This window comes from Pseudophryne corroboree, chromosome 1, assembly GCF_028390025.1.
Source record: "Pseudophryne corroboree isolate aPseCor3 chromosome 1, aPseCor3.hap2, whole genome shotgun sequence".
Classification (NCBI taxonomy): domain Eukaryota; kingdom Metazoa; phylum Chordata; class Amphibia; order Anura; family Myobatrachidae; genus Pseudophryne; species Pseudophryne corroboree.
The window spans coordinates 1,147,347,450-1,147,367,897 of record NC_086444.1 but is presented as its reverse complement, the minus strand read 5'-3'; the positions used below and the strand labels follow the sequence as shown (position 1 = coordinate 1,147,367,897).

Below are 20,448 nucleotides of genomic sequence, written 5' to 3'. Positions count from 1 at the left end.
TCATATCTGCCCCGAGGCAAAGGAAAGGGTAAGAGAGTGCACCAAGCAGCTCCCTCCCAGGAGCAGAAGCCCTCCCCGGCTTCTGCAAAGCCCTCAGCATGACGTTGGGGCTTTACAAGCGGACTCAGGGGCGGTGGGGGGTCGACTCAAGAATTTCAGCGCACAGTGGGCTCACTCACAGGTGGACCCCTGGATCCTGCAGGTAGTATCTCAGGGTTACAGGTTGGAATTCGAGAAGTCTCCCCCTCGCCGGTTCCTAAAGTCTGCTCTGCCAACGTCTCCCTCAGACAGGGCGACGGTATTGGAAGCCATTCACAAGCTGTATTCTCAGCAGGTGATAGTCAAGGTACCCCTCCTACAACAGGGAAAGGGGTATTATTCCACACTATTTGTGGTACCGAAGCCGGACGGCTCGGTAAGACCTATTCTAAATCTGAAATCTTTGAACCTGTACATACAAAAATTCAAGTTCAAGATGGAGTCACTCAGAGCAGTGATAGCGAATCTGGAAGAAGGGGACTTTATGGGTCCCTGGACATCAAGGATGCTTACCTGCATGTCCCAATTTGCCCTTCACATCAAGGGTACCTCAGGTTCGTGGTGCAAAACTGTCTATCAGTTTCAGATGCTGCCGTTTGGATTGTCCACGGCACCTCGGGTCTTTACCAAGGTAATGGCCGAAATGATGTTTCTTCTGCGAAGAAAAGGCGTATTAATTATCCCTTACTTGGACGATCTCCTGATAAGGGCAAGGTCCAGAGAACAGCTGGAGGACGTAGTAGCACTAACCCAAGTAGTGCTGCAACAGCACGGGTGGATTCTGAATTTTCCAAAATCTCAATTGACCCCGACGACACGTCTGCTGTTCCTGGGAATGATTCTGGACACGTTCAGAAAAAGGTGTTTCTTCCGGAGGAGAAAGCCAGGGAGTTATCCGAACTTGTCAGGAACCTCCTAAAACCAGGAAAAGTGTCTGTGCATCAATGCACAAGAGTCCTGGGAAAAATGGTGGCTTCTTACGAAGCGATTCCATTCGGCAGATTCCACGCACGAACTTTTCAGTGGGATCTGCTGGACAAATGGTCCGGATCGCATCTGCAGATGCATCAGCGGATAACTTTGTCTCCACGGACAAGGGTGTCTCTTCTGTGGTGGTTGCAGAGTGCTCATCTGTTAGAGGGCCGCAGATTCGGCATACAGGACTGGGTCCTGGTGTCCACGGATGCCAGTCTGAGAGGCTGGGGAGCGGTCACACAGGGAAGAAACTTCCAGGGAGTGTGGTCAAGCCTGGAGATGTCTCTTCACATAAATATACTGGAGCTAAGAGCGATTTACAATGCTCTAAGCCTGGCAAAACCCCTGCTTCAGGGTCAGCCGGTGTTGATCCAGTCGGACAACATCACGGCAGTCGCCCACGTAAACAGACAGGGCGGCACAAGAAGCAGGAGGGCAATGGCAGAAGCTGCAAGGATTCTTCGCTGGGCGGAAGATCATGTGATAGCACTGTCAGCAGTGTTCATTCCGGGAGTGGACAACTGGGAAGCGGACTTCCTCAGCAGACACTATCTACACCCGGGAGAGTGGGGACTTCATCCAGAAGTCTTCCACATGATTGTGAACCGTTGGGAAAAACCAAAAGGTGGATATGATGGCGTCCCGCCTCAACAAAAAACTGGACAGGTATTGCGCCAGGTCAAGAGACCCTCAGGCAATAGCTGTGGACGCTCTGGTAACACCGTGGGTGTTCCAGTCAGTGTATGTGTTTCCTCCTCTGCCTCTCATACCAAAAGTACTGAGAATTATACGGCAAAGGGGAGTAAGAACGATACTCGTGGCTCCGGATTGGCCAAGAAGAACTTGGTACCCGGAACTTCAGGAGATGCTCACGGAAGATCCGTGGCCTCTACCTCTAAGACGGGACCTGCTTCAGCAGGGACCGTGTCTATTCCAAGACTTACCGCGGCTGCGTTTGACGGCATGGCGGTTGAACGCCGAATTCTAAGGGAAAAAGGCATTCCGGAAGAGGTCATCCCTACCCTGGTAAAAGCCAGGAAGGAGGTGACTGCACAACATTATCACCGCATTTGGAGAAAATATGTTGCGTGGTGTGAGGCCAGGAAGGCCCCGACGGAGGAATTTCAACTGGGTCGATTCCTACATTTCCTGCAAACAGGATTGTCTATGGGCCTCAAATTAGGGTCCATTAAGGTTCAAATTTCGGCCCTGTCGATTTTCTTCCAGAAAGAATTGGCTTCAGTTCCTGAAGTCCAGACTTTTGTAAAAGGAGTACTACATATACAGCCCCCGGTTGTGCCCCCAGTGGCTCCGTGGGATCTTAATGTAGTTTTGGATTTTCTCAAATCCCATTGGTTTGAGCCACTCAAATCGGTGGATTTGAAATATCTTACATGGAAAGTAACCATGCTACTGGCCCTGGCTTCAGCCAGGAGAGTGTCAGAATTGGCGGCTTTATCGTATAAAAGCCCATATCTGATTTTCCATTCGGACAGGGCAGAACTGCGGACGCGTCCTCAGTTTCTGCCTAAGGTGGTTTCAGCGTTTCACCTGAACCAGCCTATTGTGGTGCCTGCGGCTACTAGCGATTTGGAGGATTCCAGGTTGCTGGACGTTGTCAGGGCATTGAAAATATATATTTCAAGGACGGCTGGAGTCAGAAAATCTGACTCGCTGTTTATACTGTATGCACCCAACAAGCTGGGTGCTCCTGCTTCTAAGCAGACGATTGCTCGTTGGATTTGTAGCACAATTCAACTTGCACATTCTGTGGCAGGCCTGCCACAGCCTAAATCTATCAAGGCCCATTCCACAAGGAAGGTGGGCTCATCTTGGGCGGCTGCCCGAGGGGTCTCGGCATTACAACTCTGCCGAGCAGCTACGTGGTCGGGGGAGAACACGTTTGTAAAATTCTACAAATTTGATACCCTGGCTAAAGAGGACCTGGAGTTCTCTCATTCGGTGCTGCAGAGTCATCCGCACTCTCCCGCCCGTTTGGGAGCTTTGGTATAATCCCCATGGTCCTGACGGAGTCCCAGCATCCACTAGGACGTCAGAGAAAATAAGATTTTACTTACCGATAAATCTATTTCTCGTAGTCCGTAGTGGATGCTGGGCGCCCATCCCAAGTGCGGATTGTCTGCAATACTTGTACATAGTTATTGTTACAAAAAAATCGGGTTGTTATTGTTGTGAGCCGTCTGTTCAGAGGCTCCTACGTTTGTCATACTGTTAACTGGATTCAGATCACAGGTTGTACGGTGTGATTGGTGTGGCTGGTATGAGTCTTACCCGGGATTCAAAATCCTTCCTTATTGTGTACGCTCGTCCGGGCGTACACAAGCTTGTAACTGAGGCTTGGAGGAGGGTCATAGGGGGAGGAGCCAGTGCACACCACCTAGTCCTAAAGCTTTTATTTTTGTGCCCTGTCTCCTGCGGAGCCGCTAATCCCCATGGTCCTGACGGAGTCCCAGCATCCACTACGGACTACGAGAAATAGATTTATCGGTAAGTAAAATCTTATTATATATATATATTTTATTTAGATTTTGTGTATGTATCAGGTGTTTTGGTGCTCCGGTCCGTACTCTCCATGACGCCGCGACGGGCGTCCCGTGATGACGTCATCAGTTGGACAGAACGCGACGCATCGTGCAGGAGGCGCCATGGACAGTCAGACGGAGATAAAAGGGTGAGTAAATGTATGCATTGTTATCCTGACGAAAATGTTATAAAAGACATTGAAACGTTGACCGCAAACCTTCAGACTCGTTTGTCTGTTCTTTCTGCGCCGTGAGTGCCGCCCAGATTCTGCTTTTACATTTGGACACAGCCGTGGCTGTAACCAGGGAGGGCACCGGCCATTTACCTGTGAGTTTACAAGCAACTTTGGGAACGAGGAGTGCTGTGATTTGGACTCATATATATTATATATATATATATATATATATATATATATATATACTGCGCCTAAATTTAGTGCCCCCCCCTCTCTTTTTTACCCTTATGTAGCTTGACACTGCAGGGGAGAGCCAGGGAGCGTCCTTCCAGCGGAGCTGTGAGGGAAAAATGGCGCCAGTGTGCTGAGGGAGATGGCCCCGCCCCTTTTCCGGCGGACTTCTCACGCTTTTTCTGGAATTCTGGCAGGGGTATTTTTACACCTATATAGCCTTCCTGACTATATATGGTGTAGATTTGCCAGCCAAGGTGTATTATATTGCCCTCAGGGCGCCCCCCCCCCAGCACCCTGCACCCATCAGTGACCGGAGTGTGAGGTGTGCATGAGGAGCAATGGCGCACAGCTGCAGTGCTGTGCGCTACCTTGTTGAAGACAGAAGTCTTCTGCCGCCGATTTTCCGGAACACTTCTTGCTTCTGGCTCTGTAAGGGGGACGGCGGCGCGGCTCCGGGACCGAACGATCAAGGTCGGGTCCTGTGTTCGATCCCTCTGGAGCTAATGGTGTCCAGTGGCCTAAGAAGCCCAAGCTACCACCAGTTAGGTAGGTTCGCTTCTTCTCCCCTTAGTCCCTCGCTGCAGTGAGTCTGTTGCCAGCAGATCTCACTGTAAAATAAAAAACCTAAAATATACTTTCTTTCTAGGAGCTCAGGAGAGCCCCTAGCGTGCATCCAGCTCAGCCGGGCACAAGATTCTAACTGAAGTCTGGAGGAGGGTCATAGTGAAAGGAGCCAGTGCACACCAGTAGTCTAAAGCTTTCTTTTAGTTGTGCCCAGTCTCCTGCGGAGCCGCTATTCCCCATGGTCCTTACGGAGTCCCAGCATCCACTTAGGACGTCAGAGAAATAATAATTAAAAAAAAAACCTATTTTGAGTTCTGTCATACTGTTAAAGCCAAGGGCCCCTTTGCTACAACCAGTACTCTAACTCAGACTGTAATAGAGGATCTCCTGTAGAGAGATGCAGGTCCCTTCAAAAGGGATCTTTGTTTCTCAGATATCACTTGGCTTTGTCCCCCTTTTGTTAGGTTGACACAGCACAATATCAGTTGTCTTTAGAATTTGTATTCAGGGACCTTAGTCCCAACATGCTGTACCTCCAGCACAATTTTTCAAACTGAGGGGGAGGAGCCGGCTGTGCAGACAATGTTTGATTTTTAGATTGTGCCACACCTCCGATTGCAAGCTTCACACCCCTACTGTATAATGCTGTTCCAGTGTCCCCTAGTGGATGAAAGAGAAAATATATGTTTTATCACTATGAGGGCTTTAATGATATGCCTTTTAAGTTTATTCCCTGAGGAGCACTTATAAGGTTATACTAAGGGTTATATATTGATGCAATGACAACTAAACAGGCACTACGGTTCCTGCACGGACACATGCTCTATCTAAGACCATTTCACTCCCTGCAGGCAAACTTGAGAAATAAAACCATTCACAGACCAATATGATGGTTATAGAAACAAGTTTTGTACAAGTTCTGCAAAATAAAGGTTTATTGGTAGCAAAATCCAGCTCTGTGGTATACAGTATATAAGAAATAGTACATCTTTAAAAAGTTGACACAATAAAAAGACATGTGAAAGATTGTAACAAGAAATACAAAAGTTTTGAGGAAGCTTTTATAACCGTGTAGTGAAGGTTTGAGTCTATAGTAACAGTGTAATATCTGGTGGGTTATACTTCTAGTTGTAATTGGTCATTTGTGATGTCATCAGGTTTAATCTGCCATTTCAGTATTCTAATACTTCCACAATTTACCAACTGTAACAAACCCTTACTGCGGCTATAAGATTCCCTCCATCAGTGCTGCTCTGTTTCATGGATCTGGTCAAAAACAATGATAAAATATAATACAGGTTGAGTATCCCATATCCAAATATTCCGAAATACGGAATTTTTTGACAGATAGTGAAACCTTTGTTTTCTGATGGCTCAATGTGCACAAACTTTGTTTAATACACAAAGTTATTAAAAATATTACATTAAATGACCCTCAGGCTGTGTGTATAAGGTGTATATGAAACAAATTAATTGTGTGAATGTAGACACACTTTGTTTAATGCTCAAAGTTATTAAAAATATTGGATAAAATTACCTGCAGGCTGTGTGTATAAGGTGTATATGAAACATAAATGCATTCTGTGGTTAGATTTAGGTCCCATCACCATGACATCTCATTATGGTATGCAATTATTCCAAAATACGGAAAAATCCGATATCCAAAATACTTCTGGTCCCAAGCATTTTGGATAAGGGATACTCAACCTGTACATTACATAAAACTAAAATGCCCAATACGCAGTCCTACACTGTACAAGTCTATGGGGTTATTCAATTCAGTGCCGTCTTTTTGGGGGGTATAGTATGGAATGCCGGCGGTCGGGCTCCCGGCGACCAGCATACCGGCGCCGGGAGCCCGACCGCCGGCTTACCGACAGTGTGGCGAGCGCAAATGAGCCCCTTGCGGGCTCGCTGCGGGCACGGTGGCGCGCTACGCTATTTTATTCTCCCTCCAGGGGGGTCGTGGACCCCCACGAGGGAGAATAAGTGTCGGTATGCCGGCGCCGGGATCCCGACAGCCGGCATACTGAAGACCACCCCTTTTTGGGGTATTCAATTGCGGGCCCGTTTTTTTTATCCATTTTTGCCATTGCCGTTAAACTTTTTTTTTTTTTTTCGAATCTGCATGGCCAAAATCGGGCAAAAACGTGTATCAGCGGCGACTTCGCCAATACACGGGTGGTTTACGCCAGTGCCAGATTTTTCGACCAGTCGAATAAATGGCACGGGCATTGACTAAGTCCAATGTAAATTCGACCTAAAAACGTTCGAAAAGTGCCAATTGCACCAATTGAATACCCCCCTAAGCACCTTCTATAAACTGCAGAGAGTGGGGAACAATAATTCAGCGCTGCAGACGATTGGTGTCCTAGCGCTACAGCCACAGAAATGACATCCTGCCAGAGCTTTAATGGGAGATGTCACACATTAAATAGTCTAGGTTTTAAGGATATCCCTGTTTGAGCACAGGTGACTTCCAATTAGTACCTCAGCCAATTTGATTTAAACATCCGGACTCAAGCACGGATATCCATAAAACCTGGACTGTAATGGCGGCATTTGGGAAACTGCATTAAACTCTACTGCAGTCAGATCTAGCAATCTGGTAACATAAATGTGCCCTTTAATACCCAAAAAATAAAAGTCCACTACAAGTGGCCCTATATAATTTATAGAAAAAACCCTTATAAACAGCATTCTAAAATATATAGGTAAAAGTTACCATACCTTGGGATCTTCGACATTTGTTGTACAACTGAACACAAGATATTATTTTCTACTATCAGCAATTGAGGATTATAGCAATGTTACAATAAGGAGCAAACTTGTATTAAACCAAAACTACTAATCTGCTTTTCACTGTGAAATAAATATTTACTTATCCCAGCGCTGTAAAAAAAATTCTAAAATCAATACTGTATCCACAATTACTAGAATGCAGCATTGGGTCTTTCACTGGAAAAATAAATCTATTTGATTCTAAGGGACGTATTCAATTAAGTGCCGTTTTTTCAACTGGTCGAAAAAAACTGCACTATTTCGACACAGGGTATTCAATTGTGGGCCTTTTCACCCGTTTTTTAATCCATTTTCGCCCATGGGCAAAAATTGCTCCAAAAATGGGTGAAAACACCTGCAAATTCACCAAAACACGTGTATCGGCGGTGAATTCGCCGATACACGTGGTTTTTGCCAGGGCTCTCGGATGTCACATGTTTTGGTTAGCCAATAAGAAATCTCTGGATCAATCCAAATTTGCGTTAATTATGGCGTTAAGAACCGAGTAAATCCGAACCTGTATATCTCTAGGCTGAATGTAAATTCGACCTAAAAACGGACGAAAAGTGCAATTGAATACGAGGTAGATTTACTAAAGGTTCTAAAAATGAAAAGTGGTGATGTTACTCATAGACTGAATCTGCTTGGTTGCTATAATTTCTCTATTGCATCCCAGAAAATGATAGACAGAATCTGATTGGTTGCTATAGGCAACATCACCTTTTGTCATTTTTAGAACCTTTAGTAAATTTACCCCCAAGACTGATTTCAGTCAGCTATTTCATTTTTCCTAACATTTTGTATGTGTAAAACAATCAGAGTAACACTATTGTGATATTTTTATATTCTTTACACAATCTACAATATCAATTTGAGTTATTCACAGTGCTGGGAAACGTAAATATTCATTTACTTCACGGTATTTGGTTTGAGTCATTAGTGCGGCCAATTATACTTTTTAAGCAGCAGTGAAGATGTACTAACTAGCTTTTAACCTGTGTAGTGTGAGCGCCAACCAGACACTGGCTCTCATATCTATAGAAGTGCAAATGTGTGGGATTATGGCAGCGGACGTGTCAGTGAGTGTCATTATCTTTTACATAAAGCTAGTTTGTGTTGAACTAAAAGACCCAGGATACTTTGACCACATGAGCTGCGACTTGTAGTTCCACACCTGATGGTGAACCACAGTTTTTGTTCTGGGTCCTGTACCTATGTCATCCATTTGTCATCCGCACAACACCCAGCGTTTCCTGTCGCAATCTGGCTTCTCTCGGATAACACAATGGCCCTGTGCGGTGAATGGAAACATAAATACAGTTTATGTTCTATGTGAAACTTGTTATGGAGGCTGTAAACTGGCCGGGATCCAACATCTACATGCAAAGTGATGAGAACAAACACAGAAGAGAGATCCGCTAGAATAAAATGTGCATTGTGTCCGCCACTACCTCCTATACGTTACCTGGCCACACCCCCAGTGATGTCACCTATTTAATGCCTATTATATAAAGTGGTTTCAGTATTACAGACATAGGGGGAATTTAATTGCTGGCGAAGGGAGTGAATTGCCGTTACGACGGTGTTTAAACATTGGCAACAGCACCCTACGCCCGTCCAGCCGAATGCCAGACTTGCACAGAAGTGCTTGCTATCCTGTGGTGCTCGATTTTTTGCGAGATCGGACTGCTGTGCAGCGCAGCTATTGTCAAGCTGATTTGGCCAGGTGATGGGATTCATCGATAATTGAATTTCCCCCCATAGTGACTTTCTTTTTCAGTGTGTATCAGTTTAATGTAAATATTGAGAAAACAAGGTAGAATAACTGCAGGGCCTTACTAGTCCCTATGACAGTGTTACCATGCACCGCAAAGCCACTGTAAGTCTCTGCCCCATAACACCTTAAGATGTCCGTCTCATCGGTGTGCCCCCTCACAGTGCAGCAGCTGTGGAGCATGGCCTGGTATAAGGGGCAGGGTAAGATACCACTGAACGTATGACCAGGTGCCTGACTACTTACTGACTGTGGAAATGAACTTATCACTATTCCAGATAACCTTTGAAAATTAACAAACTCGATCACATTGGGACAGATTTGGAGCGAGGTCAATATTTCCCAAAACAAACAAATATGCAGCATATTCAGGCATGTCAGTGTCATGTTACTTCTGCAGGAGTACCCAAATATGTTTTATCTACTGGGAGCAGCAGCAGCACTGCACTAGAAATATGAAGTATATATATATAAAAAAAATGTGTTAGCGGTAAAGAAACCTGTATAAATGGCTCAGGCATTGCTATAATCCCACACAGGCAAAAATAACTATCTGTATAAATAACACATTGCAAGTTCATTTTGTATGAAGACCTCAGGTTATTAATGATCAAATAATAACTATGGTTCTACATCAAACAGCCTGGACACTTGTATCAATAGCTATACAGAACTAAGACATGGGGAGAGAGATAAAGTACCAACCAACCAGCTCCTGTCATTTTTAAACACCACCTGTATCGTGGCAGTTAAAGTACCAGCGAATCGGCTCCTAACTGCCACGATACAGGCGGTGTTTAAAAACGACAGGAGCTGGTTGGTTAGTACTTTATCTCTCTCCAAAGCTTAGTACATAGGGGTAGTGCTGGTGTAAAGATCATTAATCTATGGTGTATTCGGGTGAGGGCAGTGCTTATTACCATCATGGTCAGCCAGGAACATTGCTAAGGCACACAGAAATGACTTCAGTTTTGGGGTTTTCCCCATTAGTTACACTTATTAATTTTCCAGCACCTATTCCCCTGAAGAAGTAATGGAGGGTGGGTGCCATCTGCTGGGAACCATTGCTCATTCAGAGGGTATGGCCTGTTCACATAACATTGCTTGGGACAGCTGTAAATCCAGCAACTTATACACATTGTTTAAAAGAAACCTATATATACATAATAAAAACCTTTTTAAAAGAACCCAGAATAAATTCAAGTGTTTAAGAAAGGACACACCCGGTGCCTCTACAGTGCAGTAATGTTCCCATCGTCGTCCTCACAGGGTACTCTCATTCCTCTTTTCTGTCCACTTTTACCCTCTTGAGATAAAGCAGGGGGATCAGGAAGGCCACGGCGCAGATCGTGAAGCAGGTTCCAGCTCCGGTCAGCCAGTATACTGTAATGAAAGTTAGGACTTTACATAGATAGTAAGGGCAGATTCTACGGAGGACACGTCTAGTAAGCGGTTATATGCTACCTGCTAGCATATAGGACCGCAGCAGCTGGAGAATAGGAAGTACTCCCTGTGACTGGGAACTGCTGCCTTTCGCCCCAATGAGGAACATTATGGAGATTTGTTCATTGTGGCAGGTGGTGTCCTCCCTCCCTGCTATATGGAGGTGGACGGGAGACACCAGATAAAAGGAAGTCTGTAAGCCAGGGCTGGCCAAACCGGTCCTTGAGATCTACCAACAGTTCATGTTTTCCAGGCCTCCTGGATATCTGTAGAATTGTCAGTTAGGAATGAATGCAGCACACTTTATTAGTAATGACTACACAGGAATGAATGCAGCACACTTTATTAGTAATGACTACACCTGTGCACCAGCTAGGTGGTTTGGAAAATGTGAACTGTTGGTAGATCTCGAGGACTGGTTTGGCCAGCTCTGCTGTAAGCGTTTTGCTTCTAATGGACGGTACTCAAACTCCAGCAATAACGTCTGTGCTCGCTTTCCAAAGGACGACTTCTAAAATGAACCCTTCTCTTAATTTTAGAAAGGGCATATTGTACCAAGACGTTGCCCAAACAGAAAGAAACTTTCCACAATAAGAAATGACTGCGTTAACTTTGTTCTTTGGCAGCTGAAGTAATGCACGTCCGTGCCGCAAGTACTATAAGGAGACATTCACAGGGGTGTAGGTACACACCTGTATTACAAACATGGGTTAGGCAGCACTGCACCATGTTTGTTCTAAAGAGAACTTGGGCAACTGGCACTGCCTGGTACACATAGGGAATATTACACACCAGGTCCTTACTCCCAGAGTGCCCAACAGGAATGGTTCCCATTTCTCTACGCTGCTGGATGAAAAGACAAGAGGAGAAGTATAAAATATAGAAACTCCCACCCAAATCCAGCAATGTGGAACTCCAACTCTTGTTTCCGTAATCTACATTACTTGGTAATGACTAGTTGCCATTTATTTTTAAAGCTGCCTCCTACTGAAAATAAAACACAATAAAGTTGTTTTAACCCATCCATTAATAATTCCTGCTCGGCAATGTGTGTGCCGCTGCTGATGTCCAGACACTGACAGATCCCTTCCTGGCTCTTATTTTCTATGGAGCTCTAATATTCTGGATCGTATCCAGGATGGACACACCCAGCTCACTAGTGACATGAGAAGTGCAGAAGATGTTTCTCCCAGGCGCACGGACCTAATCTAATCACCCTGTGCTAATTCTGGAGAGAGGACACTCACATGTCGCTGATAAGACAGGTCCCACAGCCCTCGCCAGAGCCCCCAGACTCCGCAGGATTCCCATCACCGTGCCTTTCTGGCTGGCCGAGCCTGCAGGGAGCAACGAAAGAATCAAAGCATCAGCAACACACTGCACACACGCACAGGAAATCACGTCCTCAATATAATCTGTCCTTTTTACACATAATGGGGGGATATTCAATAACAAGGGAAAATCCTGTCACCTCTTATGCTAATGAGCAAAACATGGGCGTGGTTTCCTTTACACTGCAATAAAATATCACTTATATAGTTAATGTTTTGTAGCGGTTTTAGAAGTGCCCCCCCCCCCCCCCACATACATTAAAAAGCATTAGGAAATAATCCTGTTTTAAGAGAATAGCATTTAAAATGAAAACGTCCTGTTAACATTCTAAACACTATATCAAAATATGCTGTAAAACTGAATAGTTCAATCAAATAACTACAGTATGTAGGGTTCACAATGTTTTGTCAACATTTATATCGACGCTGATTACATGTCGGCACGAGAAGGTCAACATGCATGGTGCATGTGCGGCGTGGACTGTTCCAGCTTCGGCGGTGCAGTGGCGCCTTATGGCCGGGCGGTGGCAGCTCATCCAACGGTTTTGTCAATGAGTACCATAACCTCTCAGCATAGCCCGAACCATTCCCCCCGCAGCATAACATTCCGTACAATACTGACATGTCGACATTTCAGTGTCGACATTTTGAATGGCTACAATTTAAAGTGGATCTGCCAGAAAGACACAACTACACAGTAAACCGAGCAGGTACAATTATACCCGCTATAATAATGCAGGAAGTCATCCATCCTGTGGGCCGTTATATATATTCATGAGTGTTGATTAGAGACTGAACAACCCCTGTACTGGCAGCTGCGTGCTCAGTGTGATCCACAGACTCCAGGAAGCCTAATTGTCTCTTAATGTTCACGCGGCTGTTACAGGATCTTTATCCCCCCATGAACAATTCATTTAAATGATGTCAAAGAAAATATTGCCAAAACCTAGGGGCCGATGTATCAAGAGTGGAGAAGTTGCCCATAGCAATCAGTCAGCTTTGAGGTAACATTTATCAAGTCAATTGTATAAAATGATAGGTAGAATCTAATTAGTTGCTATGGGCAACTGCATTACTCTAGTCACAGGAGAGAGTAACAGGATAGTAACTCGAATAGACAGGATAGTAACTCGAATAGATTTATACCGCACTAAAGAACATTTGTAGTATTCCTGTATAGTGTCCATTATCGGTAAGACTGGGAATGCTGTGTTGGTTATATCACCTATTGCTGGCTTATACTATAGCAGCTGAACATGTAACACAGCCGCCAGCTGCTTGTAGCTCAGGGTTCGCTGTTAAGGCAGGCAGAGATCCGCATAGGCTTGAAGCCACATAAGCACCCGGAATTTTTGTGACATTTGGTGAGGATAGCAGGGCTAGCCTTAGTGATGGACAGTGGTGGTCAGGTGACCTAGGGTGCCTATTAGAGATGGTTAGGAGGAGTATATGCAGGGGTATATAGTCCTGGTGTAGGCAGCCATCTTCCTCTTGCCTGTTTTTCTTCGGATGCAGTAAGGAGTGTCTTGTACAGTCTGTTAATTATTACCCCCTTTTCACCCACTGCAATTTATTTGTACTGTGCCCTCTCTGTTTGTGGCTCCCCTTGCACCATGCCCCGTCCGCGTAGAACAGCGCCCCCTCCCCGCCGCCTTGCTGAGGCCGCCCGCCCGCTCACAGCGGCTGGTTACCGCCGGCCCCGTGTGCGCGTGGTACCCTCCCCCGCTGCAACGCCCGCAGCAGAGCTGGTGCTGCTCTCCCCGGGCGGCGGTGTCTCCCCGGCGGCTGCGGAGCTCGGCGCGGCGGAGGAGCCACGCGCGCCGGGTCTCCGGCCTCCAGTGACGCCGGACGGAGGCGCGTTATGCCGGGGCTCTCCCCAGCCGGTTCCCCTGCGGGTGCCTGGCTGGTGGAGGATTTAATTAATCTTCTGGCAGTTTCGGGCGCAGCTCTGAGGGGGGGGGGGGGGCTGTGTTTACCCATGCATCTGGGGGCGGAGTTAGTACCCTTTTTCCACCCGCCGTTCCCCTGGTTCCCGCTGCCGTGGTGAGCGTGGGGGCGTCGGGGGTGGGCGGGCAGGCATCTGGGATTCACCCGGGTGCGCTCCCGGTGTCCCAGATCCTGCTGCCTTCGGCCGGTGGCCTGTGGCCCGGCGAGGTGACGCCATCTGCTGGCCAGCTCATGGTACAGCAGATGGGGTCAGGTCACAGTACCATGTCCGCTTCATTTACGGCACTGGGCGGGGCATCTCAGGCTGCGCCCACGGGTTTCCTGCCGGCTGCTTCGGTGTCGGTGGCCTGGTCTGGTGCACTGCAATTCCCGGTCATGACCTCAGGGGCGTCGCCTGATTTCCGGGGGGGTCGGGCCCCTTTTTCTGCCCCTTATTTGCCGCCGGCATTTCCGCACTCGCAGGGCTCAGTAACATCTTGGCCCATCCCGGGGGGTCCAGGGTTCACCCCGTTTTCGGGGTCTTACGCCGGCGGTTTTTCTCCCGGGGCCCTCCCGCAGACGCCTTATTGGTCGGCGCCATTTCCGCAGGCTCCGTTCGCTTGGCACCCTGGTTTTGCCGCTCCGGCCACCTGGCCTCCCTCCTTTGGTGCGGCCGTTGGCTCGGCGAGCGCTGAGTCCTTGGCCGCACCTGCCCCCTTTTCCCAGCCCCCCCTTTCTGCTTCCCCCCCTCCACTGCCTCCGGTTCCCCCTCCGGCGGCTTCCGTTTTTGTACCTTACCCCCCCCCCCTGCTGTCTCCCTGTTAGGTGTCGATGGGTTAAGGGGGGTCTCTACCCCGGAAGAATCGTCTGGAGCCATGGCGGCAGCAACGTCCAGTGCAACGCAGACGAGATTGGCGACACAGAGCGAGCAAGTGGGAACAGGCGAAGCTGGGGGATCTCGGGTCCCTGAAGACGTACCGCCCGGCCCAGCCGCCGCGTCCGAAGAGGTGGCCGGTACTTCTGGAACTGGTGAGATAGTTAATCCTTCTTCTTCTGATAGTTCTTCTTCCAGCTCTTCTTCTGATACTAGGTCTTCCGGGTCCCCTAGGCGCCCGCGTAAATTAGCCAGGCTCATTGCGCATCGCTAACACAAAAGAGATCGGAAGGCTAAGGGCAAGGGTTCGGCGGTTACGTCGGACCCTCCGCGTTTTACGGAAATGGTGCACTGCGCAAACACTGTGGTCACCAGAGGTTTGCGTAAACGGATGAGGGAAAAGATTAGGAAGGGTAAATATGTCGACATGTTCACCCTTACGGATGACATGCGGAAGGCTTTCGATAAGGCTAGGAAAGTCGGGGGCATTGGTGAAAATGCATTTCGCAATTTTCATCAGTGGCTCAGAGGGTTTTTAGCGTTTACGGCATGCTACGCCGAGACGAGGCCGGCGGAGTATCATAACACGGTCAAATATTTGTTCCTGGTACACGAAATGTACTTGACCTCCAAGGGTTACGCGTGGCGGGACTACGATGAGAAATTCCGTCGCAACCAAGACGGTAACCCGACACTACCCTTGGGGTTTAAGGACGTTGAAGTGTGGCTGGAGGTCACGCAACATAATAGGCCCCTCCCTGAGTCCCAAGGCGGTAAACCGGGTTTGGGCGTCCGGCCGAGCCCGACTCTGGGGAATAAAGGGAAATGCTTCGCTTTCAATGATGGAAAGTGTTCCCGGGGTTCTAACTGCCGTTTTCGCCACTCCTGCAAGGTGTGCGGCGGGGGGCATTCGGCCAAGGATTGCACTTCCACTCCCGGGTCCCGGCCCTCCGAGGCTGCCGAGGTGCCTGGAAGTGGAAAGTAAGGCGTTTTCTCCCATTAACATCCCGGAATTGACCAAGTGGTTGGGTGCTTACCCTGACATCACTTCTGGGCTGTTTTTGTTAAACGGTTTCCGTCACGGTTTCAGGCTCCCCATCTCGGATTCAGTCCTCGTTGTCTCCAGGCGCAATTTGAAGTCCGCGCGCGATTTCCCTTCAGTTGTCTCCCGTAAGGTGCAGGCTGAAATCAGCTTGGGGCGCATGTGCGGCCCTTTCCCGTCCCCTCCGGTGCCCCGGCTGTGCATCTCTCCTTTGGGGGTGGTTCCCAAGAAGGCCCCGGGTCAATTCCGCCTCATTCAACATTTGTCACACCCCCGTGGCGGCTCGGTCAACGACGCCATCTCGGAGGAAGCTTGCAGGGTGCGGTACCGATCCTTTGATGAGGCCCTTCGGTTAGTCAAAATGGCGGGTCCCGGCGCCCTTATGGCCAAGCTGGACATTGAGTCCGCTTTCCGCCTGCTGACCATTCACCCCGATTCCCTTCGTTTCTTAGGTTTTCGGTTAGGGGGGGGTTTCTACGTCGACAGGTGCTTGCCTATGGGTTGTTCCATTTCTTGTGCCTACTTTGAGAAATTCAGTTCGTTCTTACATTGGTGCGTGGTGTCGGCCTCCGGTCACCCGGGGGTTGCCCACTACTTAGACGATTTTCTCTTTGTGGGTCCAAGGGATAGTTCGGTTTGCGAGGACGTCCTGGGTTTAGCCCAGCGTTTGTTCGGTTGTCTAGGTGTGCCTGTGGCCTCGGATAAGACCGAGGGGCCCACGGTGTGTCTCAGTTATTTGGGCATTGAAATCGATTCGGGGGCCGGTTGCTGCCGGCTTCCCGCCGATAAGGTGCACAAATTGCTGGGTCTCATAGAGCAATGCCTCCTCAGTCGTAGGGTCAGATTACAACGGGTGCAGTCGTTACTTGGATCTTTTAATTTTGCGTGCAGGATCATACCCATGGGGCGCGTTTTCTGCCGTAAACTTGAGCGGTCCATGGCGGGGGTTCGGAAACCTCACCATACGGTTTATATTTCGCGTGAGATTAGGGAGGATTTGCAAGTCTGGTCCTCTTTTTTGGTTTCCTTTAACCGGGAGGTGTTATGGCCAGCTGAGCGCTGTTCCAACGCCGCGTTGCAACTTTTTACTGATGCTGCCGGCGGTTCGGGCTTTGGGGCTTTTTTCAGGACGGAGTGGTGCACTGCGCCTTGGCCTTCGTCATGGGTTTCCCGCGGTTTCACAAAGAACTTGCTTCTTTTGGAATTGTTCCCGTTGATAGTGGCCGTCGAATTGTGGGCACTTAGCTTGTCGGATCGGAGTATTGTGTTCCGCTGCGACAATCTGGGTGTCGTACACGCTGTTAATAACCAACGCTCGTCCTCTCCGCAGGCGTTGCGCCTGTTGCGTTATTTAGTGCTTAAATGCTTGAGGCATAATATTCATTTCACGGCTGCGCATGTCCCGGGTGTGGACAATAGAATTGCTGATGCGCTGTCGCGTTTTGAGTTCGGAAAGTTTAGGGAGCTAGTTCCTGATGCAGCTTTTGGGGGTTTATCGGTTCCGCCCTTCCTGTGGAAACTCGTCGACTAAGGTGGCCGGTTGCCTCTGTTCGTTGACGGTCTGTGGCTGGGGGGGCGGCAGTTGTGAACACCGCTGTGGTGAGTGGGCCTTGCCTATGCGGGTAAGATACCGGCTTGGGTTATGGAAGCCCGGTTTCAGTTGGCTGGTCTTGCGTCCTGGTTTCTGGAGAGTTCAATATGTTTGTTTGTTTTACTGCACCTGTTGCGCGAACCCAAAAACGTGTTTTACCCGTCGGTTCTGGAACGGCTAGCATTCAGGAATGGAGGGTGTGAAGTGAATTTTTTAATTTTCCTCCGAGGGGGCCGAATTACAATTGGCATCACTCACGGTCCACAGGAGGTTTTTTGAGTTTTCTCCTTCACTTGGGTTCTTTATCTGCATGTTTTCGTTATGTTTCTGTAATTTGAATAGTTTGCTGAGGGTAGGAATTTTCTTTTGCAGCTGCTTTGGATGTCTCGGATCAGATTTGGCTTATTGGCCATTCTTACATTTTTTGGGCGGAGAGGCATCCTATGGCAAGGCGAACAGGCGATTTCTTTGGGGACAAGGTAGTCAGATGGTTGGGCGTTAGAGGTTTGCGTTGGATGGGTTTACTTCGCCTGCTGTTTCGCCACAAACGAAGGTGGGGGCGGCCTGGCTGGATTGTCATTCACCTCGGGGGGAATGATATGGGTCGAGTCAAAGGCATCGACCTTATCCTGAGTATTAAGGCGGACTTGGTAGCATTGCGAGCATCCTGGCCCCGAGTGACAGTTGTATGGTCTGACATAGTGCCCCGTTTTCACTGGCGGGTTGCTGTTCGTTTTTCTGCAATTGAGAAAGCTAGGAAGAAAGTTAATTCTGCGGTGTCAGTGTGCAGGCGATAAGGGGTTTGGTGGTTAGGCACCCGCTTTTGGTTCTTCGCAATGTGCAGTTTTATAGGGAGGACGGTGTTCACCTTTCCCCTGCGGGTATTGGTGTGTTTTTGCAGAGTATCTTCCGAGTTTTGTCGGGTTGAGTCTTTTCCTTTGGTTTTGGTGGGATGGAGGTCTGCGGTTTTTTGTTGAAAATCCTCGTTGTGGCGGAAAGTCGCTACCAGCCAGCGGTCAAAGTTACATAAGTGGTCACTGTGGGGCACCCCCTTTTGATAGAACAGCGAGTGTGTCCTCCCCTTGCGGGTGGACTACGGATGTTCCCGTGCGGGTTCGTCCACGGCTCTGCTAGAGTAAGGGGGGTGAGTCTTGCACAGTGCGGGTTATGTTAAGGAGGCGGTTGTGAGTCCCCTCCTAGTTTTATTGGTTTGTTATAGTTGACTGGTGCTGGTGAGTTGGTAGCGCCTTTTCTCGCCACCCTCCAATATTTAGTTTAAATGACAGGTCATCAAACAATAAAATAAGATTTTACTCACCGGTAAATCTATTTCTCGTAGTCCGTAGAGGATGCTGGGACTCCGTAAGGACCATGGGGAATAGCGGCTCCGCAGGAGACTGGGCACAACTAAAGAAAGCTTTAGGACTACCTGGTGTGCACTGGCTCCTCCCACTATGACCCTCCTCCAGACCTCAGTTAGGATATTGTGCCCGGAAGAGCTGACACAATAAGGAAGGATTTTGAATCCCGGGTAAGACTCATACCAGCCACACCAATCACACCGTATAACTCGTGATACTATACCCAGTTAACAGTATGAAATATAACTGAGCCTCTCAACAGATGGCTCAACAATAACCCTTTAGTTAGGCAATAACTATAAACAAGTATTGCAGACAATCCGCACTTGGGATGGGCGCCCAGCATCCACTACGGACTACGAGAAATAGATTTACCGGTGAGTAAAATCTTATTTTCTCTGACGTCCTAAGTGGATGCTGGGACTCCGTAAGGACCATGGGGATTATACCAAAGCTTCCAAACGGGCGGGAGAGTGCGGATGACTCTGCAGCACCGAATGAGCAAACTCTAGGTCCTCCTCAGCCAGGGTATCAAACTTGTAGACTCTTGCAAAAATGTTTGAACCCGACCAAGTAACAGCTCGGCAAAGTTGTAAAGCCGAGACCCCTCGGGCAGCCGCCCAAGAAGAGCCCACTTTCCTCGTGGAATGGGCTTTTACAGATTTAGGGTGCGGCAGTCCAGCCGCAGAATGTGCAAGTTGAATCGTGCTACAGATCCAGTGAGCAATAATCTGCTTAGAAGCAGGAGCACCCAGCTTGTTGGGTGCATACAGGATAAATAGCGAGTCAGTTTTCCTGACTCCAGCCGTCCTGGAAACATATACTTTTCAGGGCCCTGACTACGTCCAGTAACTTGGAATCCTCCAAGTCCCAAGTAGCCGCAGGCACCACAATAGGTTGGTTCACATGAAAAACTGATACCACCTTAGGAAGGAATTGGGAACGAGTCCTCAATTCCGCCCTATCCATATAATATACAGATAAGGGCTTTTTTATGACAAAGCCGCCAATTCTGATACACGCCTGGCCGACACCAAGGCCCACAGCATGACCACTTTCCACGTGAGGTATTGTAGCTCCACGGATTTAAGTGGCTCAACCCAATGCGACTTCAGGAAATCCAACACCACGTTGAGATCCCACGGTGCCACTGGAGGCACAAACGGGGGCTGACTATGCAGCACTCCCTTAACAAAAGTCTGAACTTCAGGCAGTGAAGCCAGTTCTATTTTGGAAGAAAATCGATAGAGCCGAAATCTGGACCTTAATGGAACCCAATTTTAGGCCCATAGTCACCTCTGACTGTAGGAAGTGCAGAAATCGACCTAGCTGAAATTCCTCCTTTGGGGCCTTCCTGGCCTCACAGCACGCAACATATTTCCGCCATATGCGGTGATAATGGTTTGCGTTCACTTCTTTCCTAGCTTTAATTAGCGTAGGGATAACTTCCTCCGGAATGCCCTTTTCAGGAACCGGCGTTCAACCGCCATGCCGTCAAACGCAGCCGCGGTACGTCTTGGAACAGACAGGCCCCCTGCTGCAGCAGGTCCTGTCTGAGCGGCAGAGGCCATGGGTCCTCTGAGATCATTTCTTGGAGTTCTGGGTACCAAGCTCTTCTTGGCCAACCCGGAACAATGAGTATAGTTCTTACTCCTCTCCTTCTTATTATTCTCATTACCCTGGGTAAGAGAGGCCGAGAAGGGAACACATACACCGACTGGTACACCCACGGTGTTACCAGAGCGTCCACAGCTATCGCCTGAGGGTCCCTTGACCTGGCGCAATATCTTTGTA

General features: G+C 48.4%; 1 protein-coding gene across 3 annotated transcripts in view; it reads right to left on the bottom strand.

The window, feature by feature from the left end:
• Window positions 1-9,911: 9,911 nt before the first annotated feature.
• The window catches only part of MFSD10 (major facilitator superfamily domain containing 10), a 112,677-nt gene continuing 102,140 nt past the window's right edge, over window positions 9,912-20,448 (bottom strand). For all 3 annotated transcript variants that reach the window (XM_063924418.1, XM_063924400.1, XM_063924409.1), the window contains 2 exons: window positions 11,777-11,866; window positions 9,912-10,469 (listed from right to left, as the gene is read on the bottom strand). In XM_063924418.1, the coding sequence (XP_063780488.1) occupies window positions 10,363-10,469; window positions 11,777-11,866 (197 nt within the window). In that variant the 3' untranslated portion in view covers window positions 9,912-10,362. The remainder of the gene's footprint in view (window positions 10,470-11,776; window positions 11,867-20,448) is intronic.